We start from the raw sequence: 27,946 nt of genomic DNA on the forward strand, positions 1-27,946 counted from the left end.
TACCTTTTCTGGTCCATTTGTTTGTATTGAACACAAACAAAGTTAGGAGAGCAGCAGAATTACCTGTTGATCCAGTGAAGTGTACACAAGAGGGCGGTGTAGGTCAGTTAATGGGGATGAGTCCAATGAGGCTTGATCTCTAGCGGCCCCTGGTGCGTCAACATAGGTAGTACATGGAAATGTCACAAATTCACTGCTAGTCATTTAAACATCAGCAAAAATGAGAATCGTTTTGGCACTTTCTTTCAGATATTTATACATCTATGTGCCATGATCATCATAGATTTGGCAGTTGGTATATGTTGTGGCTAAAAAAAACAAAAAACATTTTCCACAGAAACATAACCACCACCTTCATTATAATACATAATAAAAATATTCAGAACCTTTACTTAAGTACCAATACAACACTATCAATATATTAGAGGATAATACTTGTGTTTTTTTACTTTAGCAGGGGTGAGAAAGCATGGCTTTTGACTAAATGTACATAAAATATCAAAAGTAAAACTACTCATTCTGCTGAAAAATGTCCCCTGTGACTAATAGGCTATGGCCTATCATTGTATAGGACATTATAGTACTGACACATTTATTTTAAGCAGCATTTTACGGTTTTGTAACTCGTAACTTCATTTTTTTAACTTCTTTTTTTATTCTAATCATTGCTTTTGGTGAACTGTTGGAAAATGTCACCTCTTTGTGACTTGAACATTATTTAAAACTACAAGTTTGGAGGTTAAAAGTTTCTTTGGTGCAACACAAAAACATCTGAAATGTGACAACGCATTGTATTATATAAGCTCATCTCTAAAGTTTTATATGTAAAACCCTGAAAAGTTATCATATACTACGATATTCTGAAACATTTAGTGGAGTAGAAGTATAAATTAACATAAAATACCCAAGTAGAGTGCAAGTGCCTCACAGCTGTACTTATGAACAGAACTTGAGTAAATGTCGTGTGTAAGTTTGTATTTCAGGCTAGAAACTACTGTGACTATACAAAAAGAGAACACACCGACATGTCACAACGAAATGACTAAACAAGAATCACACCTGCTCAACAGAACAATTGTTTCCCATCAGCAACATTTATTTTACAAAAAGCATGATTCCATGACAACAATAAGGGTACTTTCTTATTAGATTGTTCTACATTATAGTATATTTCAAGGAAATAAACGTATTTCAGTAAGCTTTATTTGTTTGCCATTTTTGCAGAGAGAAGGCTGATTTCCAGTGCACAGAATAAAAATAAAGTAATTGCAGTGATACAAGACAGAACTAAACATACATATAGAAATGCAACAGTGCAAGTTAACCCTGTCTTCTGCATTTGGCAACAAGTCCTCATCCACATAACACCGTATACGTCCTCTCTTACAATACACCTGGGTAATAATCTTTTTGCATGCCTGATCCATCCCTGACAGTCTTCTGCAGATATGTTCACATCCAGCATTATTTGCCCCTAAAAATTATATATATATACATATATAAATATGTATATATATAGAGGCCATCAATGAATTAAAACAGCTTCTCAGTGTTGTATGTCCCAATTAGCAATATATGCAATTTAATTTATTCATGGAGACAACACACAGGGATTTGCTGGTGGTTGAGTTTGAGGGAGAAAAACAGTTCAGGAATTGTGAAAGATTTGTTCACTGCATTGCAAATGTTGCGTCAAAGCAATGAAAAGTGATCCACAGTCTAGTCCAAATTGACTTCTGTTTTGCTGACTGTGTGAACACTTTTGAAAAAGTGAAGTCACTATTGAGAAATCTTTATATTCACAAGCCTGATCAAGTAATATTCCAATAGAAACAACAAGTAGGCTTAGGTAGTCTGTTGTCAAACAGACTTTATGTTACTTTTTGATCACCCAAAACATTACCCACAGTACAGCTGTAGGTAGACTGAGAAGTGTATTTTCTTAATGCCTTTTCAGAATAAAAACAAAAACATGTCATTGAACGGAATTCGCTCAAAGCCCTGACAGCAGCAGTCTCCTCCCCCTGAAGTGGATGAGAAGAAGAGCAGCCTCCGGTCTGCATGACATACAGGAAGAAGTTGAATAAGTCTCAAAACACAGCGCTGTCTTTAAAAAAAACCAAAAACCGACACCAGTTTCTTTTTTTCCTGCACTTTCGCTTTTTTCACCCCCCTCAATCGACTTGCTGAAATGTAGAGCTGGAACAATGAAGGTGAATCTGAAGACCTGAACTGGAGACGCTGTAACGTGCGGAGTACTTCCCCCCCGAAGAGAAGAAGTTGCAGTATTTTTTTTTTAAATGGAGGAACCGGGACACCTCTAAAACGTCCGTTGAGTGAAAATGTCAGAGCACAGGTCCAGTTTCCTTCACATCGGAGACATTGTGTCTCTTTACGCGGAGGGCTCGGTGAATGGCTTCATCAGTACTTTGGGGTAAGTTCCTCATGTGTGCCTCGTACTAACTGCTCAATAAGGAGTCCACATGGATTAATCCGCTTTAATACTTTCACTTTGCGGCTGACACCACGTATGCCTCTCGTTATCGTTACACGTTCACTGTTAACCGTTTCAGTCAAACGTTAAAGTGCGACCTGAGGCCAAGGCCCCGTCAGCGCGCAAACTGCTGCTTCTCAGGAAACTCTTCACGTTTACGCAAATGTAACCGGAATGCAAAGCAGCGTGTTACCCAGGTAGACAAGTGCTGGTGCTTCCAAGGAGACCGTTCTGCTTATGTCCCCATAGTAGGGTCCGGGGACCCGTGGGGCGACGTGAGGATGTGTCAGGAGGGTCCTCGGCAGAATAATGTATAATGTTTCCAAAAACTTGTTTCCAATCATTGGAAGTTATGATAAGGAGTTATGATGGATTTTAATGCTGCTCACCTTCACCCCGGAGACATTTACAGATATTTTGTCTGTATGTGAGTTCAGTGACCTTATTTGAGTAAAGGAGTAAACCATTTCTATGTTGAGTGTTTTGTGTACATCCTTTTTGCATAATATAGCATAGTACAGCAGCCAAGTTTAGAAGAGATCTGAGCCACACTTTGATTTGGGAGAGAGTGATTTTGAGTATCCGGTCAGATTCAGTCACCAGGCCATCATTTAAAGCACTGGCGACCAACCTGGGGCTCCGGACTCCCTCAATGGGTCATAACTTAAATTTGAGGGGCCCACAAGATAAGTAATGTGACAGGAAAGAATGAAGAACATAACATTTATATTAACATTTTCAGACTTTTTACTACATTTTTCTTTTTTTGTAATTGCTGACTGCTCATATACATATTCAATTTATGATGAGGGTAGTAGACACTTCATGCTTCATTTCAACCTTACATAGTTTTAGATTCACTGCTATAAAGTGTGACATGAGTTTTGTTTTTCTTTAAGTTTGTCATATCTTATACTGTCAGTTGTCAGTTTGACTCCATACTTGAGGCTGTGTGTAGGCGTGATGGAAACTTCTTTTCATGGTGTCATTCTCCACACAGCAGTGCAAAAAACAATGCCACCAGCAGTTTTTTTGGGGGGTTGTAGTTCCTCCTGAGCTGAAAGCCTCAGCAGAAGGTGAAATACCTCGGTGGTTCCAGATACACTCTGGCCTCTGAGCCTGCAGAACAAGGGTGGAAAGATCGACTGGCCCTGAGGAATGAGTGTGCCCCGCCCACCTCCTCTCCCTTTTTCTCACCCTCTGTTTCTCACTCTCTTTTTCCCTTTTCTCCCTTGAATCCCTCTTGCAAACAATAACTTCACATGACGGCCGGCGTGCTCTGACGTTAAAGCCTCTTCTTTAATGCTTTGAGCTGTAGAGAATTTAAACAATCAAAGACATTGATTGAAAAACATGTTAGCACCTTGACATGCAACCTGCTTGTATGCAACAATGTTCCCTGCCTTACTATCTGCAGAAGTGTACACATCCAATCTACTTTGTCTTTTGTGAAAGGCTTCCTTAACTGTAAAGGTGTGTGCAAATGTAAGCAGCAGCAGCAGCAGCAGCAGCAGCAGCAGCACACAGGGGCTGTGAATTTCATGATGCAAAAGTGCACAGCGGCGATTGTTCACCGCTCCTGTTGTGGTGAAGCAAAGCAGTGAAACTCTTATCAGGGCTTCAATAACTCTTGTAGTTTGACAGGAGTATTTCATGAAGGGCTGTGCCAGAGCTCACCAAGGCCCAGAGAGAGAGGCAGACCCAGCAGGAACCTCCCTGAGCCACAGCCCCTGTGAGCACAATGAAACCTCGGCTACACAATGCTGCTCATGCACTTGTTTGCTTTGGATAACATTCAATCTGCAAGTTCTTCACACGCCTTACATTGCAAACACTCAAACGTCAAATGACCTTTAAATGCCTTATACGGTCATTTGGCTGATCCAGAACCATTAGCGACATTGACCTCTTGAATTTTCTCACATTTTTAATTATCAGAAAGGATGATTTTGGAGATTTGTTGGTTTCATAGTAATCAATCAATTCACTTCATTGTGGACCTGTAATGTATATATGAGAGATAAATTATAACACAACGATGCAATGATTCTGTGTCCATTATTTACTCAGTGTTTATATATATAATTATTTTCCCATTGAATTCTAATATGTTCCATAAGAAGCGAAATTATCTCAGGATGCATTCAATGAGGGAGTGCATGACTCAATTAGATTACTACGCTGCTTTATCAACACATTGAAACATGCAAAAACAGGCATTGTTTGCTAAGTCTTTCATAGTTTTCTTACAGATGAGTCATACCTCGGTTGACTTGTTTTCTTTCTTTTTTTTCCATTGGAAAACACTTGACAGAACAAGCATACCAGAATTGCTGTTCTGCATTATATTATGTATTTTTTCTGTTTTGCATTACATGCTGTATTTTTTTTCTGTGTTGTTGTCTCAGTTCTCTCAACACAAGCAATGCAGCTAAATTTAGCTCGTCTGTGTCCAGCGTGCTGTCATTGGTTCATGTTTAACTCAGTTACAGAGCAAACTGTTGCGCTGGCTGAGAGAGTCAGCCTGGCTGTTTGAACTAAAGCCCGGCTCCCTGCTGACTTAAAGTTACTTATTTATGAGTTTAAGTGACTTTTCCGGAGAGCCTTCCTGTTTAGCCATTTAGCACTTGATTCTGCTTCCTGTTGGGCTCTATTGTGTCTCATTTAGATGTAACTCTGATACAGAGTTGGAGGAAATAGTACACGGCCTGTGGATTGACACTGATCGAGTGCCACAGCATAAATAGGAAATGGCTCCGCTCCCTTCAGCAGGGTTGCCAGCTTTGTATGAATTGGAGGAATTGTGCTTTGCATTATGTTTCTCCTCAGTGGACAGGATGAATGGATGTGCTTGTGCACCTCGGCCTTTGGTGCAAATGGGATGAAGGGAACGGGATGATATGGAGGCTTTGATATAGAAATTCACGACTGGTGTCATCGAATATATTCCAACAGATTGAAGTTGGAGCTTTTCTCTGATATGTAGCCATGTGTGACTGATACTGCAAACCTACAAATACTTAATGTCCCAAACAACACATGTGGACACAATGTGACCAGTGGGACCCTTGACTGCAGAGAACTGCTTTTCCACGCGTATATTAAACCCTGATTTCAACTAAAGTGTTACTGTTGCACAAAATGATCTCACATTTGCTTTCTTACTTAAACCAATTTCCTGAAAGAGGATTAGAGTAACTCCGTGACTAAATGAAGGCAGGTGTAACTTCAGATCAATGTACAACAACATCAGATCTACTGACAGGAACAACCAGTCTAGTTCAATCATTTTGATTAATTTAAGTTTCTCATGTGTACAAAGCAAATGCAGAATAGAGGATTTCACTGCTGCAGTCCAGACCTACATTTGAGTCACAGAAAGTAAAGAACTGATCACTTTAGTGTTTCAGGTATTCTGTTCATGAACCTGTTCTTTTTCCGTCTCCATTGTTTTGCCTGCTTTCGTTCCTCTAATTCCACTAAACCATGCGCTTTCTGCCGTTCCAGCTTTTATGAGCACCTTCACCCTCAGTCTTCTCAGTGTTGACCACTAACATAGGTGGCTGAAATTGAAACGTTTTTTAGAAAGCAATTTTGAAAGCAATGTTAAACTGGTCTAGACAAAGACCTGGGCCACAGTCCAATGACAAGACAACCTTCATGTTGTGAGATTTAAGATGACGAATGAATACATGCTTTCGTTTTACACAGTCTTTGATGAATGTGGTAAATTAGGCTATATGAAGTGATACCAGCCATGCGCACAATTGGTTTTTACTAAATGCTCTTTTGCAACATTCATTCAGGCATGTCAGCTCTTGCATTTGCACTACATATCTGCTTCCTCAATTTAACTGAACGGCAGTCCAATGTGTGAATTATACTGACCTGCTGTGCATCACTAAACCTGTCAATGAAACATCTCCGCTGTGTAACTACCCCATAAAAGGCAAATATGTGGGAAATATGGCAGTTATTAAGCGGATGACACCCCTCGAATGCCCTCTGATCAACCCTGCACAGAATCACATGTTTTCCTCTGGTGGCAGCAGCCTATACATGCTCTAGTAATACGGTAAACCTAAAAGAGAAGCTCACTCCTCAGTAACCAAAACAATCTTGACAAAGCTTCATTTTAAACTCCATATTGATGTTGGTTGATATCTATCTTTTGTTATGTTTAATTAGATAATTCTCTACCCATCCATGTTCACTCTGCACTATGGAAAAGCCACAGAAATCTGGATACCATTTTAGCCTGGTTTGTATTTCAGAATCAGAATCAGAGCCGTTTATTGCCATGGTATGTTGAACATACGAGGAATTTAACATGATGGGAGGTGCATAACATTTAACAGTCAACAACAATCAACACAGTGCAAATTAGAAACCTATTCAAATTTAAAGATAAATATAAAATAAAGTGTAACATAAAATAAAGATAAATATAAAATAAAGTGCACAAACGAACAGATAACAGGACTATAAACAAGTGAGATGTAAGTGTAGTGTTAAAGTGTCACCTTTATAGATAGAGACTCAGCTTTGTGTTTATGCATTTGACTGTGATCCCACAATTAGATGACATTGTGTCATGTAAATCTTTGTTTTTATGAGTGATTCATTGAAAAAAGGTTAAAGTATGAGGAAATAATTCTGATTGAATTCTTGTCATTTTGTCCTCTTCTCTGTAGGCTTGTCGATGACAGGTGTGTGGTCCAGCCTGACGCTGGAAACCTGGCCAACCCACCCAAAAAGTTCAGAGGTGCATAGAAATATACTAGTCACACTGGTTCGAGGTCACACACACACACACACACACACACACACACACACACACACACACACACACACACACACACACTCACACTCACACTCACACTCACTGTCAAGGCTGTTTGGGCACTTTGCGCTCCATGTTGTTTCACACAACATTGTGGTTTTAGAGAAGCTTTTATGTGTTTAAGTTACTCCACAGGCCACTGGTGGGTAAATAACCATTTACCTCAAAAATGCTGTTTCACCACATAAAGACTCTTGAGTGGCACTTAACTTGTGTTGTGTTCTGAATGCCTCTTCTCCTCTCCAGATTGCCTCTTCAAGGTGTGTCCCATGAACAGATACTCGGCCCAGAAGCAATTCTGGAAGGCAAAACAAGGAAAACAAGGAAACAACAACACACAGGGAGACCTGTTTAAGAAGTTACAGGTAGAGCTTTTTTAATTTCACAATCTACATCTAGATCTCCATAGAAATTTGAACCCCAACGTTTTACTAAATCTCTGTCTCATTACTCAGCATGCAGCAGAACTGGAGCAGAAGCAGAACGAGTCGGAGAACAAGAAGCTCCTTGGAGAAGTTGTGAAATACAGTAATGTCATCCAGGTACAGCCCATCTCTTCAGCAAACACCTGTGGTGTCAGTTTGTCTTAAATGCAGAGGCTTGTTTTGTTTTTTTGTGTTTACCGAGGTTGTGTTGCTGTCACCTGATAACTCAGGCCATTTTGAACAAGTCCACAATGGTAGTTTTGGGTTTCACTGATGGCGAAACTTGTTTTAGGGGTTGAATGGAGGAATGCAAAAGCATATTTATCTGCTGTTGCAAAAGGCGTTCAAAGCAGTCTCCATTGTTCTTCAGTAAGCAGGCCTTTTTCAATAAGCAGTTTCTTAGTGTTGACTTATAACATAATTTAGCGCTTGTTTTTTAAATGGAATCGGGAAACGTGTGTTTGGGTAATACACACACTTCTTCAAATGAGGCTACATTGAATAAAATAGTGAACCAACTCTTTTAAATCAAACAAGAATTTACCTTGAGGCTAAACTTACCTCTGCTTCTTCTCTTACTCTTGTACAGTGGTGGGAAATAGCAAGGTACAATAAATCAAGTCCTGTGCTTAAATACTAATGAGACACACTTAACTTGAGTATTTACTTTTAATGCCCCTTTATAATTTATACTCCACTACAATTCATTCAATTTATTTGTAATACTTTTTAGGTTGGACAAAACATGCATTGTGAAGGTGTCACTTTTGGCTTAATTGTGATGTGATTTTTTTACAAACCAATGAAGCAATCGATTAATTGAGGAAATAATCAAGAGATGAATCCAAAAGGAAAATAATCTTTAGTTGCAGTCCTATATAAACACTAATTATTGCATAAGTAATAATAATCGAATAAATAATAGTAATGTATAAGAGTGTAACAGTCCCAAGGACCATTTTACTGCATTGAGTACTTTTTATACTTTGTACGTTTTCCAGATTTTTCCATTTCCTTTACTTAAAGTTACATTTTCAATGCAGGACTTTAGTTTTAATGGAGTATTTTTACAGTTTGGTGTAAGTATTTTTACTTAACCAAACTTAAGGGTCTTCCTCCACCACTGCTCTTGCAGTATTTAAACACTCTGAATCTTCTGTCTTAGCTCCTGCATATTAAGAGCAACAAGTACCTGACGGTGAACAAACGTCTTCCCGCTTTGCTTGAGAAGAATGCCATGCGGGTTTCTTTGGACCCGGCCGGAAACGAAGGCTCCTGGTTCTACATTCAACCTTTCTGGAAGCTCCGCAGCGAAGGAGATAATGTAGGTCTCTCTCCACTTGGCGCCACACACATTTCTTTAGACATAAAGTTCAGTTTGACATTCCTCTCTGTTACAAGTACAGCAGGTGCCTGACTTTTTCATCCTATACATTCATTGTTCGTCCTGTCCCAGTAACATTTCTGATTTTGTCCTTCCCCCTTTGGCTTTAGCATCCTATGGTTAAAGGTATTGCTCTTGATTGTGCATGGTGTTTGTGCATTATTAGGTCAGACACAGAATCTCATGTAAAAAGCATGGATCCACCGGCCTTCCCATTGCATGTTAGGCTTTTAGGTTGAGCTTTAAAAGCATCCATCGGTCCTTACTTTCTATCCACTTTTTGTCACTGATTGCTGATTCATGTATATTCAAAATGTTTTTGAATACAGCATTGCCATACGTGTGATGAGCGACACATTTGTGAAGCCACAGTGTGCTTGTGTGTGTGGCTGGTTAACATGAGACACTGTGTGTCTATTGTTGGGTTAGAGAGCATGTATTATGCAAGCGATGATACGATGACAGGCAGTGTACTTTCAGTCACCATATCTTTGTAGGCTACATTCATGTTTGCTCACCATGGTATGAATAAACTTGTTTGCCAACTCAATCACTCTCTCATGTGAAGCTCAGCCTGTTGCTGTTGCACCTCTTTTTTAAATAAGGGGATGTTTGCATGGACACAGTCTTACTTCCCGTTTCATCCATTTGAACACTTGTGGAAGTTTTCCAACCTGCGTCTTCACCTGCGTTGGCATATGACTGTCTGTAATTGGGTTCAAGGTGGTGGTTGGAGACAAGGTGGTGCTGATGCCAGTGAATGCAGGGCAGCCTCTTCATGCCAGTAACATCGAGCTGCTAGACAACCTCGGCTGCAAAGAGGTGGGACTAGTTCATCTATATTGTTTCTGTCTGTACTGAAAAACAAAGTTTTAGCCAAATAAAGAAAGAAAAACGAGAGAAAAACCTGTAGTTTTTCTGTTCGCTTTAGTTTATTGAGGAGTTTTTAATGTAATGCTTTATTGTCTTGGTTGAAATATATATATAAAAAAAAGGATTTCAACTTTTGTATGATAATCATCTAAATGCCATGATGTGTTTGCCCCTTACTCTCTGCTTCCTGCTGCAGGTTAATGCTGTTAACTGTAACACAAGCTGGAAGGTCACCCTGTTCATGAAGTTTAGCGACTACAGGGAAGATGTGCTGAAGGGGGTATGTTCTTTTGTCGCTTATGGGTTTCCTCCGTGCATCTTTTAGCACAACTGCATGTAGGTTGCATGTCTTCAGAGCAAACGGCATGCGGTTATCTTGCGGCAGTGTCATGTTTTGCTTGTGTGCTCTGTCAGGGGGACGTGGTGAGGCTGTTTCACGCTGAGCAGGAGAAGTTCCTGACCTGTGACGAGTACAAGAAGCAGCAGCACGTCTTTCTCAGGACCACACTGCGGCAGTCTGCCACCTCTGCCACCAGCTCCAAGGCTCTCTGGGAGATCGAGGTAAAGCACACACAAGAATTGACAACAACGTGCTTTGATTCTGAGAACATCATTGATGCTAATTAGAAGAGAATCATTGTTTTTTGAAAATATTTGAGTTAATTTATGCTGCTCTGGTGACATTTGTCTGAATTGAAATATACTTTTTTGTCGCTTGATTAACAACCAGCCATATACATAAACATAATGAAGACCCTTCTAAAGCCAATTGAATCATAAACTTTGCCCAACTTAATTTAAATGCACATAAATCAGCAAATTCATTTTTGATGTCCTTAAAATTTACACTTTTGTCATCATTACGGAGCACTGGTCACACATTTAGGCCATAATTCCCTCTTTGATAATACACACTGTCTGCCACTTTAACCTTTAGTTCTTTGTTATCCACTTTCTGTATGTTCCTCTTTATCAGCTCGCAGTGAGTGGAAGTTCCTGTTGTCCCTCTGCTGTGTGTACGAGAATGTATTTATGTTACCATATCAGTTGATGACACAAATTCCTGTTGTACTTGGCACATAGACTCTCATTCTGACACCGCAGTGATGGGCTAAACTAGAACTCATTTGGTTTGTGAATTATTGTCACTTTGAATAACCACTCTAAATAGAAGAGATCATCCTCTGACTACTGTTCAACCAATCCTATCCTATAAGGAACCGTTCTGTCTGCGAAACAAAACCAGAAACTAAATGAGCCGTGTTACTAAGAAACTGTGAACAATGTTTGAAAAGTCCCTCTGCACTGTATCAAACCAGTTGGAGGCGAGCACAGACTGACACTAAACCACACACTTGGACAATAACTGATACTTCTAGCTGTCCTTATTTTATGCTTCCATGCCAGGTTGTGCACTATGACCCCTGTAGAGGTGGAGCCGGCCAGTGGAACAGTCTCTTCCGCTTCAAACACCTGGCGACTGGGAATTACCTCGCAGCAGAGGTGAGTTTTACTCTTTTTAATCCATGTCATTTTGTAGCTGCTCATCATTGTTTAATTTAGGGATGCACCGATACCGATATCATGCCGATACAAACTCTGATAGCTGGTTTGGGTCTGTCTGTGACATTGGAGCCGTTCTATTTAGTTTCGTTTTTTTTTATATACCATATACATTATACGCTGGAATTTTAATTCCTGTTTAAGTTTTGAAGATTTTTTACCAAGTTGCTGTGTACAATTTTTTTATTTTCATAATAAATAACTATTCAATGAATTTATATCTATGTTACATTTTATTTTATTTACCAATAAAGCAGTGTTTAAGTCAAGCCTTGCACACAATAGAACAATGCCATTCACTTTCACACAGTGAGGCATAGAGCTTATTGATTAAACCCTGGGACCGGTCCTCTGTATCAGCCGATACTCGAATCCCAGGTATTGCTATCAAGACTGTAAAAGTCAGATGGGTGCATCCCTTCTTTCATTATACAGTACTTTTAGAGCAGCTTGCACGAATATACATTTAGTCTCTGCCACTTTTCTTTTTCAAACTGAGAGACTTTACAGTTTCTGAATAAGCACAGTTGAAGGGGATTTTAGGTGGTTGTGCTGTAGGTGGCAGTATTCCCATTGATATGGCGTCCATCACCCATCTGCTGTTGAATAGTTTGCATTTGGAGTGATGGGGATGATAATGACAGGATGATCATGTTTGAGGTCACTGAGTGACCCCTCAGTTTCTCTGCAGGTGAACCCTGAATTCAAAGACAACACGGTGGAGCCCAAAGGAGAGGTGAGTCAGTCAAACAAGCACATTTAGCTGCAAAGTCACACACTACTAACTGATTTTTTACATTGTGTCTACTAAGTTGATATTTATAATTCAAGACAGCAGCAATGCAATATAACTTTGCACCATAGATGAGTCGGATTGACTGAAAGAGAGAACGAGCTGGTGAACAAGAAAGAAGATTATAAAAGTGTTTTAGTGGAAACAATGATTATCTCAGCAGTTAAACATTGTCTTCAGACCCGTCTCTGTCTCCCCATCCTTTGGTTATTCAATACCAGCAGTTCTCTAACAGTCGCATACAAACTCTGAATCTATATCTAGACATTTCTTTCAGCTCTTAGCTACCTTGCACATTTGTATTCTGGTAGTGCAAGGAGCACGCACACCAACTCTCTCAGCCTCACACGCTTTCTCATGCACATGCTGAGTTTCAGACACACAGGGGGCTCCTTACATAACGTCTGGGTGTGGGGGTGCCCTGCGAGAGGGGATGGAGGGGAGGCAGACGTGCTGTCTGCTCTGCTCCACTCGCCTGTGCTAAGCTGGTGGGGTGAGTCACCAGAAGAGGGAGGGGGTTGGGGGGGGGGGGGGGGGGGGGGGAGGAGTGGGAGGATTGAGAAGCTGAGGCGTGGAGGCAGCTCTGTGGAGCTTCCCATTGACATGCAGAGAACAGTGGGAGAAATTAACCCTCGCCTTTTATGTGCTGCATCTGCACCGCGCATACTCTACCAGCCTACGTACCGCAGTGTCTAACACACCACACGGAGAAGTCATGGCTCTCTGGCTTCATCTCTGTCTAATTTGATACTTCATTAGTGCAAGAAGCTGTGACAGTATAGTTTGGCTCACATCCGTCCGTCCTCAGTTATAGATTTTATCAACTGTTGGGCTCATTTATCAGTACTTACGTGAGTATGTGTTAAAAGATATGGCAACTTGATACAAAACATGTATATGCTCGGCTTGTCATAGTCCTAGTTATACTCACCAAACAAGTTCACTGAAATGATGCTGAATTTTTAGAATATAGCTAAATATACATTGTGTGTGCAGTTTGGACATCCTGCTGTCTGCGCTGCCTTTAGCAATAAACAATTAATCAATTAGTGGACAGAAAAATAATTGATATTGAAGTTATCATGTGTCATAATTTAAAGTAATATACCAAATATTTTTTCTGGTTGGAGCTATAACATGTGATAATTTGCTTATTATCGTATTATTATTATTATTATTTAAAAAAACCTGATTTATTCTATATTACCATCATTATCTATTCTGCAGATTATTTCTCTGATCTATCATTTTGTCTATAAAATGTCAGAAAATATTGAACATTTCCCCATGCCCAATGTGACATCATTGCTTCTTTCATCCAACCAACAATTCAAAATCCAAATATGATCATCAATATGGACTGTGTTGTTGTTGTTGTCTACTGTATATTTAAAGATTGTTGAGACAGTAGACAATCCACGTGTTAATATTGATAAACAACTGTGTGTGTGTGTGTGTGTGTGTGTGTGTGTGTGTGTGCTGCAGAATGAGACGGATATTTTGTTCTCCAAGAGGAAGCATCAAGCAGCAGAGAAGATTGCTTTCACCCTGGTTTCTGTTTCCCATGGGAATGACATAGCCTCTCTGTTTGAGCTGGATGCCACCACTCTCCAGCGTGCCGACTGTCTCGTGCCCAGGTCAGTCACTCACATGGGGGCAACTGAAACAAGTTACATCTGTGTTACATCCACAGTGGGCTTTTTTCACTATAGTTCACATCACAGGCTGAACTTTAGCCATGCTAGCAGCTTATTGATTTACCAAGATGGATGCTTTTCAGTTCAACAGCAGCGGCAACCGTACAATCAACTAAAGATCATATGAGATGTAAATGCCTTGTCCCATTCTTCCTTAGAAACTCCTATGTGAGACTTAGGCACCTGTGCACCAATACCTGGGTGAAAAGCACCAACGTCCCCATCGATGCAGAGGAGGAGCGTCCGGTGATGCTCAAGGTCCACACACACACAGACACACATGAGTAAAACAAACATGGATGCATTATTTAGACATTTATGTTAACTGTCATAATAGATTGGCACCTGTCCGACTAAAGAGGACAAAGAAGCTTTCGCCATCGTATCTGTTCCCCTGTCGGAGGTCAGAGACTTGGACTTTGCCAATGATGCCAGCAAGGTCCTGGAGTCCACTGTGAGGAAGCTTCAGTATGGCAACATTGCTCAGAATGAGAGGAGGTACAGATGCTTGAGCATGACAACATAGGTGACACAAGGTGTGCATGTTTTATGATTTTATGTTATTTTTTGCCTTCATATATTTTTTTCTTCAGGTTTGTGACTAAGCTCCTGGAGGACCTTGTTTTCTTTGTATGTGTTGTACCAAACAATGGCCAGGATGTTTTGTCTGTGGTCACCTCCACACCCAACCGAGAGAGGCAGAAACTCATGAGGGAACAGAACATCCTTGCGCAGGTCAGCACAAGTACACACACACACACACACACACACACACACACACACACACACACACACACACACACACACACACACACACACACACACACACACACACACACACACACACACACTTCTGTCCTTGCAGAATGCAGACTGATCAGAACTTTAACACAAGGGTACAGGACTGACAGGGATGCCCAGTGCAAATCTTAAATTGTGTCGTATTTCCATTGGTGTGATATTTTACAGTAACCACAGATTAGCCTCAAGAAGTGTATTCATCAAAGTGTCTCCCTGCTATAGTTCGTAGATGCTCAGTTGGTTCTTCATCATTGTATGTGGGTTTCTGTTGCTCCAGATCTTTGGCATCCTGAAGGCTCCATTCACAGATCAGGGTGATGGTCCGTTGCTGAAGTTGGAGGATTTGGGAGACCAGCGCTATGCTCACTTCAAGTACATGTTGAGACTCTGCTACAGGGTGCTACGTCACTCCCAACAGGACTATCGCAAGAACCAGGCATGTTTCCGTCTTTTACAGTCTAATATTGAGTACTCATTGAGTTTGTCATCAGGCTCATTAACATGTTAATTATCACAGGGATGTGGGGTAGTTTAAGCATAGAGAGATGGCTTTTGATTGGGAGCATATCAAGAAATCAAGAAAGTAGTAGTGCTCTGTGGATCGACAGAAAAAAATCATAACAAGTTGTGTGGTCTCATTTATTATTTTAAATAAGAAATAAAATTATGAAAGACAAATATTTATAAGGAATAAAACGCACACACTCTCAGCTCAGTACAGGATGTTGACCAGCGGCTGATGCTATCTATTAAGCTACGTTAGTTAGCTAGATACTCCTGCATAACTGATTCTACTGAATACTTAACTGATTTAGGACTCTTCTTGTCTGCTGTCCAGCATTTTAGCATGTCACAGATACACATTTATGTAGTTTTATTACAAGAGTAAAAATAAAAAATAAACACAGCCATCATAAATGATATTAGAGGCACCTGTGCTTTTCTACTGTAACAAAAAAAAATCGAACTGAAGAAAATCCGTGAATGTGGGGCATTTAATTTGCTGTTATGCCCTGACCACCACTTGTGGCCATAGTGAGCAAAAAAGTGAACAAATGTTATCTAGCAAAATTGCCAAATATTTTCTAGTTACACCTTTTGAAATTATAAAGATGTTCTCACTTTTTTTTCAATTTGATTTCATACAAATTTTATATTTAAATTTCTTTTGTGCTCATCAAGCAAACTAAGCCATTGTATAACCTCACTTGGGCTTTAGTAAATTTAACTCAATTGCAGCCCTTGATTAATCATATATAGATAATTTTGTGCTGCTCAGTGTCTGTTTGTGCTTATGACCATATGTATTTTGTGCCACATAGGAATATATAGCCAAAAAGTTCACCATCATGCAGTCTCAGATTGGCTATGAGATCCTGGCTGAGGACACAATCACTGCCCTGCTGCACAACAACCGAAAGCTGCTGGAGAAACACATCACAGCCAGAGAGATTGAGACCTTTGTCAGCCTGCTGAGGCGCAACAGAGAGCCCAGGTCAGACATGTACACCTCCAGAAGAGTAGATGACCCAGGGGAACAATTTCATAACGTTGACTATAGGACAAATCTTGTGCATGGAAATTTGTAGTCATACTTCAGACTTTTGTTGCAAATGGTTAATGTTGTAACACATGGACTGAACTTTAACTCAGTATAATGCAATCAAATACAATATGTGAATCTTACTTATGTAACCCTACTTTTGTGAAATTGTCAATTCCGTTTTTATCAGAAATTCATTTTTAACCTTTGGTCACTCTGATGGCATATTTTGTTGTGAGTGGCTGATTGGTATATTAAAAGGTGTTACAGTTATTGTGTCCCTCTGCTTTATATATTAAATACAACAAGAGTATGTACCGTAAGAGTCATATCTGTCATATTAAGCAACAGAAGAATTTTTTCATGGAAAAAGGGGGAAGAAAAATATGTTATGTACAGCCAGGAACACACACAAACTTCAGTTTATGCGTTCCTTTGCTGAAACGTGTGTAAACATTTTTTAAACGTGGTGATTCATGTCTGCTCTACTCTTCTAGGTTCCTGGATTATCTGTCTGATCTCTGTGTGTCCAACAAAACTGCAATCCCCGTCACACAGGAGCTTATCTGTAAATTTATGCTGAACCCCACCAACGCAGATATCCTCATCCAGACCAAGTGAGTCACACCCTGTGGTATCTATATTTAAAACATCCAAGTTGATCCTGTCATATTTCACTCCTTCATTTTTAAACATGTACAAACACGCACATTCAGTACGCTCTAAAGCATGTGCTGCTTCCTCCTTGTGAAATAGATATTATCAGCAGCCGCAGTTCTACGTCAGAATTTAATGTGTGCAATTTTTCCAGTAACTGCTTTTTGTCACGCTCCCTCCCTCACCCCCCTCCCCCCGCCCAGACTAATCCCTAACACAGAGATCACCCTGGAGTCCTCCTTGCTGCAGGAGGAGGTGGAGGAGGAGGCGGAGGTTTGGCTCTACTGGATCGACAGCCACAAGGAGCCTCACGGCAAATCCATTCGCCACCTGGCCCAGGATGCCAAGGGCAACCACAAGATGGATGTAGATATTATCACGTATTACAGGTGACGGTGGCATTGTTGGTTTCACTTCCCCAATGTGCTGCACCTTATTTCAGTAACACAAAAATAGCTGAAACAAGCAAGCAAGAGTGCATGTCCCCCCCTTCATCTTCCCATGTCAAATCTGCAGAAACAAAAACATGTCCCTTGCCTCCTCTGTAGGTATCAGTTGAACCTCTTTGCTAAAATGTGTCTGGACCGTCAGTACCTAGCCATCAACCAGATCACCTGTCAGCTTCCTGTGGATCTGATCCTGCGCTGCATGTTTGACGACTGCCTGCCCTACAACCTCAGAGCCTCCTTCTGCCGTCTCATGCTGCATATGCATGTGGACCGTGACCCACAGGAGGCCGTGGTGCCTGTACGGTATGCCCGCCTCTGGACCGAAATCCCCTCCAAGATCACCATCCATGAGTGAGTGTCCATCTGCGAGATTATGTGTGTCATGTACAGGTGTATTTTGCTAGTCACCACATGCAGATTGTGAATGTGCTTTCCCACAGGTTTGAGTATGAGTCCACTGACACGTCAAGAGAAGAGATGAAGAAAAAGTTTGCTCACACCATGGATTTTGTTGAAGAATATCTTAAAGATGTGGTCAGCCAGGCTTTTCCATTTGGAGAAAAAGATAAGAATGAACTCACGCTAGAGGTAAAATAAACACATACAGTGGGCTATTTCAGTCTGAAGTTGTACTTCATGCATGTGTTTTTGTTTACCACTAAGGGCTTATTTTAATTTTTGTATCCTTATGATGATTGACTTCTGTCTTCCAGGTGGTGAATCTAGCTCGCAACCTGGTTTACTTTGGTTTCTATAGCTTTAGTGAGCTGCTGCGTCTCACACGCACTCTGCTGGCCATCCTGGATATTGTCCAGCACCCACTGACCTTCATGAACAAGCTCGACAGGAGCCCAGAGACTGGTCAGTGCAGTTACACAGCATAAGGGTATTGTTTCATTGAGTTGCTCAACTAAGGTTTACTTTTTTACATTGCGCTTTCAACAATAGATAGAAAGTTTAAAGATAATGAGTAAAAATGTATTTAGTTAAGGGACTAAGATAATTGAAGGGGGAGGAGGCAGTTCCATAATTTGGGTAAAAAAAACCACATGTCTCAGTTTAAAATGACAACCAATGTCCTCACGTTTCTAGATGGAAAATATGGATGCAGCAGTTAACAAATGTATGCAGGAACATGAAAGCATTAGGGTTTGGTGTTCAACTTTTAGTTTTTTAGACCTGATAAAGAGGCCTGGGTGTCAGGTAACAGCAATATGAAGTTACAGAAATAAAGACTTATAGATGTGATTTCTGCAGATCAGATAAAGTAAGAAGAAATCTGCTAATTGAAGTGAAAAACTTTTAATATAAGTGGACAGAGTGGTAAATAAAGAGAGTGGTAAGGTTTAATGGACTGTAAACAATAACTGCAGATTTGTTTTTGTTCTGGGCCATCCATTTGATGTCCTCAGGGTACTTGTTTTAGCTTTGATACACACAGTCAAAGTTTCACAGGCTTGAGCTGAAATATGTCAACTATGTAAATAGATGTCAACGAAGATGAATGTTTCCTTTAGGCAATAATGTCCTGCGTACGATCCACGGAGTTGGAGAAATGATGACTCAGATTATGATGAGTCGAGGTGTGCCGCACAGCCTCCCTGACACCTCTCCTTCCCTGCGCTACGGGAGAGGACACTTCCTGCCGGACAATGAGGATGTCATGGTGATGGACACCAAGCTGAAGATCATCGAGATCCTGCAAGTAAGCGCCACCCACTGCATGAAATTTGGCATTATTAAAAAAAGAAAAAGTATTTCAGTGTTTAATTCAATTTTTTCTTTCCCCATTAGTTCATCCTGAGTGTGAGGTTGGATTATAGGATCACATATTTGTTGTCCATCTACAAGAAAGAGTTTGGGGACAAGACCGTAATTGACAGTTCTGCCTCTGTGACTGAATTGATCCCAATGACACGTGAGACTTTATTTTTTCTCCTTATCCAAGTACTAAAATCTTCTTTTTACGTTCTAAATGAGGTGTTTACTGTGCTGTTGTTCAATTTCTTTTGTCTCCAGCTTCTGAACCGGACATAGATGAGATTGCAACCAAAGCAGAGAGCATGTTTGCAGGGAGGTAGGTGAAGCTGTGCTTAAATACAACCAACGATTCACACAGAAATTAACTGAAGATATAAGTTGATTGTTTTTGAAAGACCTTAGTCTCTTTGGCAATGATGCATCTGCTTAAAAACTCCTATCTAAGCTTTGTCGTGATTTCAGCTCAGAATTAAGTGCAGTGGAGCTGGATGATGAGGGGGGCAGGACGTTTTTGAGGGTTCTGATCCATCTCATCATGCAAGATTACCCCCCACTGGTGTCTGGCTCGCTGCAGCTCATCTTCAAACACTTCAGCCAGAGAGCAGAGGTCCTGCAGGCCTTCAAACAGGTACCGACACAGCAGTTAAACTGTCTCACTAATAGCTTCCTCAGCTGGAATCTAGCTCGCATTTTAACAATACGCAGACTTTCCAAAGTGGCGCACTCAGACTTCTTGGCAGAGATATGCTCTCGCACACATTTGTTCTTTTAATATCTTTGTCTGGTTAATTTCCCATCAAGTGTGTTTGTGTGTGCGTGTGTGTGTTTTCCAGGTCCAGCTATTGGTATCAGAGCAGGATGTAGATAACTACAAGCAGATCAAGAAAGACCTGGACCAGCTGCGTCTGACAGTTGAGAAGTCAGAGCTATGGGTGGAGAAAAGTGGAGTCTACAGCAGTGAAGACCTGGGGGTCAGGCAGGTCAAAGAACAGAACACCGAGGTGCTGTACCATCAATTAATGCTATCTAGCATCTGAAAGCAAAAAAATCACAGTTCAGATTTTAGTGTGACATTTATTTCTCCACAGGAAGTTCCTATATTTATAAATCCCATCAGTCATTCAGCTGCACTGTAAATGGCTTCTTTGTTTGTTGTTATTGTTCATCAAAGCTGATGGAAAGCTGTTTTGCCGGCTAAGTACTAAGGAATAAGGGATCTGCTGTAAATCACTTTTTATTAGTCAGGCCTGTACATGTAGTGTGTGTTTTTATGTCATTATTTTTACAATATTGCAACGATGGCAATGATAATGATCAGTGCAGGGACTGTTCCCACCACCGGTAATTAGAGACAGGATGTGACGGTTGTTGCAGCCAAAGATAAACCTTTTGACGTAAACACATAAGAATTGTGGAGCTTTACTTAACTGTTGCATAAACCTACAACAATTAAACTATTTAACATAATAGTAAATTGAAATGAATGAAATCAGAACTATTACTTGAATGTATTTACTGAAAGCTTTTCTTCATGTATGTGTCTTGTCAGGAGGTTGTCCTGAGCCCAGTACAGGATGGAGATATTAAACCTCAAATTGACAGCAACAAAGAAAACAACTACAACATCGTCAAAGAGGTGAGTTCCATGTCTTTATTTCCAGGTTATTCATCTCTTTTTGTTCTGCAGTGCGTCTGTAATACATGTGTGTGTCTGATATTTAGATCCTACTGAGACTCAGTAAGCTATGTTATCCCAGTAAGAAGAGTCGTGTGCAGCAGCAGAGGCTGCTGAAGAACATGGGGGCCCATACTGTGGTGCTGGACCTGCTGCAGATCCCCTATGAGAACGTGAGTAACGATCAAAACAGCCAAAACGAGTGACTCGTTGTACTTGATGTTGTCTATGAAATCTTTGCACATCATTGTTTCTTGATGTCGCTCTTTCTTACATTCTGTCCTATAATCTTCCTTTTATTTGCTTGGTTCTGCCTTTGCACAGAGTGATGAGAAGATGAATGAAATCATGACCCTGGCACATACGTTTCTGCAGAATTTCTGCAGAGGAAACCATCAGAACCAAGTTCTGCTACATAAACACCTGAACCTCTTCCTCACTCCAGGGGTATATTCACCTTGCTGTACATTTCCCTTGTGTTCATGCCTTACTTTTTAGCGAGGTCTTCCTTTCTGGTAGAGCATGCAGTAGCATCCTCAGAATTAATCTATCATGAAAAAGAAAAACAACAGCAGCCTGACAGCAGGAAAGTGATATGTACTAATTTTGTATTAGCAAGAACAGTTGTCTTTGTTTCTTTTCCTGTTATACAAATTCAATACACTGTTATGAAGATGATCTTCCTCTAAAAGACTAAATCAAATCTCCAATATTTAACCAGTTGCTTGAAGCTGAGACAATGCGGCACATCTTTATGAACTACCAGCTGTGCAATGAGATCAGCGACCGTGTGGTCCATCATTTTGTCCACTGCATTGAAACACACGGACGACACGTTCAGTACCTCAAGTTCCTGCAAACCATTGTGAAAGCAGATGGGAAGTATGTGAAGAAATGTCAGGACAAAGTCATGACAGAGGTGAGATCAAATGTTTTCAAATGAACACGTTTGTACGTTTATTAATCAGTGGGTATAGCTGTAAACTTTTCTTTGGGTCTCTGTTTGTGTATCCAGCTAGTGAACGGAGGCGAAGACGTGCTGGTGTTCTACAACGACCGCTCCTCGTTCTCAGTGTTACTGCAGATGATGGGCTCCGAGCGAGAGCGGACAGATGAAGATGGAGCTCTGGCCTACCACAACATGCTTGTGGAGCTACTGGCTGCCTGCACCGAGGGCAAGAACGTCTACACTGAGCTGAAATGCAACTCTCTGCTACCGCTGGACGACATTGTCAAAGTTGTCACTGATGTCCACTGTATACCAGAGGTAAGGCTAGACAAGTTTATGGTATAGATAAAAATATACGTTTTGTCAAGTTTTTTGCATCCTTGGGTACATTGTTTAGTGTGATTTCATTTGTCTTTTATCTTAAAGTAACCAGGCATCCTATTTCTTTATCCCCCAGGTCAAAACTGCTTATGTGAACTTTGTCAATCACTGCTATGTGGACACAGAGGTTGAAATGAAGGAGATCTACACCTCCAATCATATCTGGAAGCTCTTTGACAACTTCCTGGTGGACATGTCCAGTGTAAGACTCTGTCAGACTGATACTTTTCTAATGATGTGTCTAGATACATTGAGGCTTACTCATTTTAAATCCATTCACTTACTGCATGTGCAGAGAAAAAGATAGCGGTGTGGTGTTGGGAGGAGCTTGTTCAGAAGTTTACTCTATTTCGTTTTTGTATTTAAGGTGTGCAACACTACCACAGATCGTAACCATGCCGATTTGGCCCTGGAGAAGTATGTGACAGAGACAGTGATGGCCATTGTCAAGGGTTTCTTCAGCTCACCTTTCTCTGTCAACCACTCCAACCTGCAGGTACTGTTTTTCATCTCTGACAAGCAGGTGAAATGTTCCCGCAGAGAGAGGCTCACTCGTGGCATGTCCAAATCCTTTGCCAACTTTTAGCTACTGTACAGTAAAATGATTTGATAGCAGACTGTCACTTTTACTGCACCATCACCTGGGACCTTCTTGTTTCATTGCAGTCATTTGTATACGTCGAGCAGATGCTTGAGGTGTTTTACGCAGAAGTCTGTACTAATGTCTCCCATCAGACACAATATTGAAGTGTTCCCGTCAGGATTATCTCTGTCTTTCTCTACACTTATGCCACTTTCAAAAAACAATATTCCCTGCTCTCTCTCTTTCTCTCTCTCTCTCTCACCATTAAACAGGCAAACCAGTCTGTCTTCATCAAGCTGCTTCAGTCTTCTTTCAGGATCTACAACTGCACCTGGATCAACTCAGCTCAGAAGGCTAATATTGAGAACTGTATCAAAACGCTGGCTGACGTTGGTGAGTGTTGCTATTCTGTGTCCAGTCTTTGACCAATAATAGAGATAGAGGCATTGAAATATTGACTAAAATGCAAATCACTAATAAATGTAATATTAAATGTATTTATTGTGTTGATTTTGTACACAAAATCACACCGACATTTAACCCTTGGAGTTCTTCCCCAGCTAAGGCACGGGCCATAGCCATCCCAGTGGACCTGGACAGTCAGGTCAACACTTTGTCTCTGAAGGTCCATAGCTACATGGTGCAGCGAGCAGCCAAGGACTGGAGGATATCTGCCCGCACACGACCCCGCAAGGAGAACCTGGGTGGCCCTGACTACAAGAACATCATTGAGAAGCTCCAGGTGCACTTTTTTTTTCAAACAGGATTAGTAGACTACAGCCACACTGCACAAAGGCACGGCAAAGCTTTGAGCTTAATACTAAAGTGTTGGGCAAATTCAGTTTTGACCTCATGGTGATGCTAGATGTAAAGTTAAGGATCATTAGGTTATTATAATCATCTTGAGAAGGGTATGGATGTCATGACCAAATTGTATGGCAATACATCCAAAAATAACATGTCACTTAACCAAAATTGTCAACCTCATACTGGCAATAGAGAAAAAGTCAAGTTATTAGGTCACATCCTCTGGGTACCGAGGCTATGCGCACAACTTTTCATGGCAATCCAGCAAACATTTGTTGAGATATTTCAGTGTTGACCAAAGTGGTGGACAACCATCCCTAGAGCAGTAAAAAAAAAAAAAAAAAAATACAGTGTCTAAATTTAGAAGTTTATGGGGGTTTTTCTAAATGATTTTTAGCAGAACCATTCTCTACAGGAGAGCATTTGATTGAGCCTTTATGTGTGTCGGTCTTTGATGTACAGGGGGTCGTGTCCCTTCTGGAGGAGCAGTTCAGTCCGAAGGTTCAGGCAGAGTTTTCTGTGCTGGTGGATGTTCTTCACAGCCCAGAGCTTCTGTTTCCAGAGGCTGCTCGGTTGCGCTGTGAGAGTGGAGCTTTCATGTCCAAGTAAGTCACACAACCTGTGTAAGGAACAAAGAACAAATTGCTAATTTTTCAAAGCATGGAGGACTCATTTAAAGTGTTAATGTAGCTACAGAGAAGAGCGACACGTAGCATTAACTAAAACCTACACTATTTAGGTACTATTATATGTATTCAGTAGTTGTGGATGCTTTGGAAAAGAGTTGAAGAATATTTACAAAAAATATATTTGAAATTATAGATGGAACATTACAAAGACCAATATGTAGCTTTAAAATAGTAAATATGTAAATATTTCCACTGACCACAAAAAATTGTGGTCAGTGGAAAAAAAAAAGGAATGTGATGCAGTAACTATTTTTCTTTTTTTGTAAATTCTCAAACTAACATGTTAGATATGTAAAAAATATCTAGTTTGATACATCAAATCTGCAGGAGTTCTTTTACTCTGCTGCTGCTGTCTGACCTCCCTGGAGAGCAGAAAGGGAGATTTCACCTGTGGTGATCAATAAAATATCTCTTTGATTTTACTTGTGAGCCAGTGACTGCATTAGTAGGACACAATTTTAAGTGATCCAGCATCTATCTTTTCACTCTGTCAGACTGATCAAACACACCAAGAAGCTTATGGACAAAGAGGAAAAGCTGTGTATCAAGATCCTGCAAACACTCAGAGAGATGATGGACAAGAAGGAATGCTTTCAAGAAGCTGTGAGTACTTGACCCTGAATGAGGAGACTGTCACATGAAACATGGTTTTAATGGTTATTTGTCACTTTTAGAAGTAAAACTTCCCGAGAAAATTGTATTAGTTTCTCACAATCTCACTGTTACATAAACAATTAAACATTTTCTGTGGATTAAGCCCTATCTTCAAGTGCCAGCAATGCTGTACTCCCATCAGCAGTGAGGTGTAGTCCTTGTTTTCTCCCAGGTTTGTCGGCCCCGAGCCCAGACTCCCCTTCATCAGTATGCTGTGGGTCTTTCTATGTTACATAAGACAGGGAGGCACTTGAGGACACACTCACACTGAGCTGGAGAATAGGTGGGAGGAAGTAAGGGAATGAGGAGGGGGAGGAGTAAGAGGAGGGGGGCAAGCACCGAACAAACAAATCAATGCTGCAGCGAGTATGGGGGGGGGGGGGGGGGGGGGGCAGCATATCCTGCTGCTGCACCCCCACTCAGCCAGAGGCCTGTAACATGAATGACAAGAGTTGATAGAGGAGACTGAAGGAGGTGACTGTGTGTGTATGTTTGTGTGCACCAAGGGGGTGGAGGGTGAGGACCAAAAGAGTCAGGTATGTAATCACCTTTGGAAGGTTTAGAAAAGTTTGTTCCAGCAGGTGACACTGTGCAACTCACACAGCACAACATGAGCTGCTCAAGTCCAGACTTTAAAGTGAGAAGACAACAACCAAAAAAAATCACTGTTCTCACAACTCAGTCTTTTGAACTAAACGTTGTCCTGAAGTGAACTGGGAGAAAGCGTGTGTTGCTGTCCTCTGACCATGTGGGATTTGATGCAACATGATTATTATTTGGGACAATGCTGTCTTAAAGGCTGTTATTGTTGCACCACAACATCACTTGTTGGAACACAATGCATGGATGTTCCTTTAGCTTCTCTTTCATTGTAATTGCGTTCGTAATACTGTCAAGACTACCTTTCTCAATATAGTACATGGCAGCCAGTGCCACTTACAGCTTCTTGAGGAGTCAGAGTTTTGTTTTCCCTTTTTGTGTTTGCATCTAGTGTCAGTCAGCCAAGCTGGGGTTTTTTTTTTTCTTCGAAAAGGCAAATGATTCAACAGTTTTGTAGAATGAGACAAACAAATTTAAAGTAGAAAAACCGTCACTTTTTTTTAAAAGCGGCTCAGCGCATTCGAGCAGCCAGACAGTGTGGTAACGATATGTGAAATGTCAGTTTGTGTAGGTGTGTGTGAGTGTGCTCAAGCATGTATTTGTGGCCTCTCTTTGTCATATCCCTGTAGCCCTGAGCGTGGAGCTGCAGCCTCACTGCGAGAGAGAGAGAGAGAGAGAGAGAGAGAGAGAGAGAGAGAGAGAGAGAGAGAGAGAGAGAGAGAGAGAGAGAGAGAGAGAGAGAGAGAGAGAGAGAGAGAGAGAGTGTGAGAGTGAGAGTGACAGCATAGGCAGCAGAGGTTGGTGGCTCCCCTGGGGTGCAGAGAGTGGGTGGAGGAGAGTGAGAGAAAGAGATGGAGGGAGCGTGAATGAGGGAGGGAGGGAGGGAGTCAGCCATGTGAGGAGCCATGTGAGTGGAAGGGAAAAAAAAGTGGGCAGCGGCTGCAGGGTGAGGGATTGGAGAGAAGCGGAGTCTGCTCAGTCCATGAGGAGACAGGGCAGGGGGTGCACTTACGTAACAGCCTGCAGTGCCTGAGCCAGCGTCACGTGGACCATCACGTTCTTCCTCCCTCGCTCCCTCCCTCCCTCCCTCCTTACTCTCCCTCTTCTGTCCGCTCGCTGCCTCTCTCTTCCTCCTTTGCCCCCTCCATGTTTTGTCTCAGTCCATCGCATTCTGTCTGCCCGCCTGAGTTATTTTCTATCTCTCTTCCCTCTAGTCCCACCCAGGCTCTGCTCTTTGTTTGCCTGGGTCATGCCAGGAGAGCTGGTCGGGCAGCGGAGGGAAGATCCACAGCGGTCACAGTATAGAGATGTGTTGGCTCTTACTGCTGCACTGCTCTTTATTGGCTGTCAGATAACGGCAGATCCACAAATGTTTTTGCTCCCACTTGCCCTCGAGATGTCTTTGGTGACAAGTCTTTTCAGTATAAAAATGAAGAATACTGTACCATAAATATTTACATGGGAGAAAATATGCATAAAATACCATTGTAGACTTAAATTTTAAATATTATCTCATCCAATGTAATTTGTCACTTAATAACGCTGGTGTTATTCTATAGTTGTCTGATTGTCAAATCCCATGAGAAAACAATAATGCAACTATTAGTCTCAATACTTCCTGACTTCCCTACCCTGTCTGTGCTACTCGGCTGCAAGCACATTTGTTGCCACTGAAGACATTTATCTTTAAAAGTGGGTCACAAATACATGGTACATTAGTACTATGTACATAATAGTGTAATAGTACATTTAAAAAAAAAAAGCTAAGTCATTTCTTACATCGCATAGGCACTGTAGTATTTCACAAATGTTAGTCAAACAAGACTGAATTATGTATTTATTGGGGACGATTTTCCGCTGTGGATTAATACATGTTTGATGCGCTACTGAGTATTTAAAGCGATCAGATTCAAGAAAATGAATTGTTATATAGATTAAAATGCCACCATGGTGCTCCAGTGACTAAGACACGATATACTATGATTGCAATGTCCCCAGTTTGATTCAGGAACTTAAAAAGTGCTGACAAAATTCTTAAGAAATGCCACCAAAACTTTGTATGTCAATGGATATGCTGTGGACATAACATTGACTTAATACGCATGGACTCAAAATTAAATGCAGTACTCGTGTTCACTCAGTTTTTTTTAATTGTTTTCTTTTTTGGACAACATTGATGGCCCATAACACAGAGGAATACATTATATGAGGGTTTGGATACACTAACAGTACTTATAATAGTACTTATTGTTGACAATAAGAAAATATAGAATACCCGTAGACTTATCTTTTAATACAATGGCACAAGTTTATTTTTTCTTATTT

General features: G+C 40.9%; 1 protein-coding gene across 1 annotated transcript in view; it reads left to right on the forward strand.

Moving 5' to 3' along the window:
• The first annotated feature begins 1,984 nt into the window (after positions 1-1,984).
• The window catches only part of itpr2 (inositol 1,4,5-trisphosphate receptor, type 2), a 53,390-nt gene continuing 27,428 nt past the window's right edge, over positions 1,985-27,946 (forward strand). Inside the window, exons 1-37 of the mRNA XM_068723733.1 lie at positions 1,985-2,434; positions 7,189-7,259; positions 7,584-7,702; positions 7,793-7,879; positions 8,928-9,086; positions 9,870-9,968; positions 10,216-10,299; positions 10,434-10,580; positions 11,427-11,522; positions 12,274-12,318; positions 13,861-14,012; positions 14,231-14,330; positions 14,410-14,570; positions 14,666-14,807; positions 15,151-15,309; positions 16,196-16,368; positions 16,914-17,033; positions 17,277-17,462; positions 17,622-17,873; positions 17,963-18,110; positions 18,236-18,383; positions 19,040-19,227; positions 19,317-19,440; positions 19,542-19,599; positions 19,746-19,911; positions 20,117-20,284; positions 20,833-20,919; positions 21,006-21,131; positions 21,283-21,405; positions 21,680-21,877; positions 21,974-22,225; positions 22,365-22,490; positions 22,656-22,784; positions 23,144-23,264; positions 23,432-23,613; positions 24,141-24,283; positions 24,862-24,970. Coding sequence (XP_068579834.1) covers positions 2,343-2,434; positions 7,189-7,259; positions 7,584-7,702; positions 7,793-7,879; positions 8,928-9,086; positions 9,870-9,968; positions 10,216-10,299; positions 10,434-10,580; positions 11,427-11,522; positions 12,274-12,318; positions 13,861-14,012; positions 14,231-14,330; positions 14,410-14,570; positions 14,666-14,807; positions 15,151-15,309; positions 16,196-16,368; positions 16,914-17,033; positions 17,277-17,462; positions 17,622-17,873; positions 17,963-18,110; positions 18,236-18,383; positions 19,040-19,227; positions 19,317-19,440; positions 19,542-19,599; positions 19,746-19,911; positions 20,117-20,284; positions 20,833-20,919; positions 21,006-21,131; positions 21,283-21,405; positions 21,680-21,877; positions 21,974-22,225; positions 22,365-22,490; positions 22,656-22,784; positions 23,144-23,264; positions 23,432-23,613; positions 24,141-24,283; positions 24,862-24,970 — 5,040 coding nt within the window. The 5' untranslated portion in view covers positions 1,985-2,342. The remainder of the gene's footprint in view (positions 2,435-7,188; positions 7,260-7,583; positions 7,703-7,792; positions 7,880-8,927; positions 9,087-9,869; positions 9,969-10,215; positions 10,300-10,433; positions 10,581-11,426; positions 11,523-12,273; positions 12,319-13,860; positions 14,013-14,230; positions 14,331-14,409; positions 14,571-14,665; positions 14,808-15,150; positions 15,310-16,195; positions 16,369-16,913; positions 17,034-17,276; positions 17,463-17,621; positions 17,874-17,962; positions 18,111-18,235; positions 18,384-19,039; positions 19,228-19,316; positions 19,441-19,541; positions 19,600-19,745; positions 19,912-20,116; positions 20,285-20,832; positions 20,920-21,005; positions 21,132-21,282; positions 21,406-21,679; positions 21,878-21,973; positions 22,226-22,364; positions 22,491-22,655; positions 22,785-23,143; positions 23,265-23,431; positions 23,614-24,140; positions 24,284-24,861; positions 24,971-27,946) is intronic.

Source organism: Cebidichthys violaceus, unplaced genomic scaffold, assembly GCF_023349555.1.
Source record: "Cebidichthys violaceus isolate CVI_PGR_0920_01 unplaced genomic scaffold, fCebVio1.0.p SCAF_3, whole genome shotgun sequence".
NCBI classification, from domain to species: Eukaryota; Metazoa; Chordata; class Actinopteri; order Perciformes; family Stichaeidae; genus Cebidichthys; species Cebidichthys violaceus.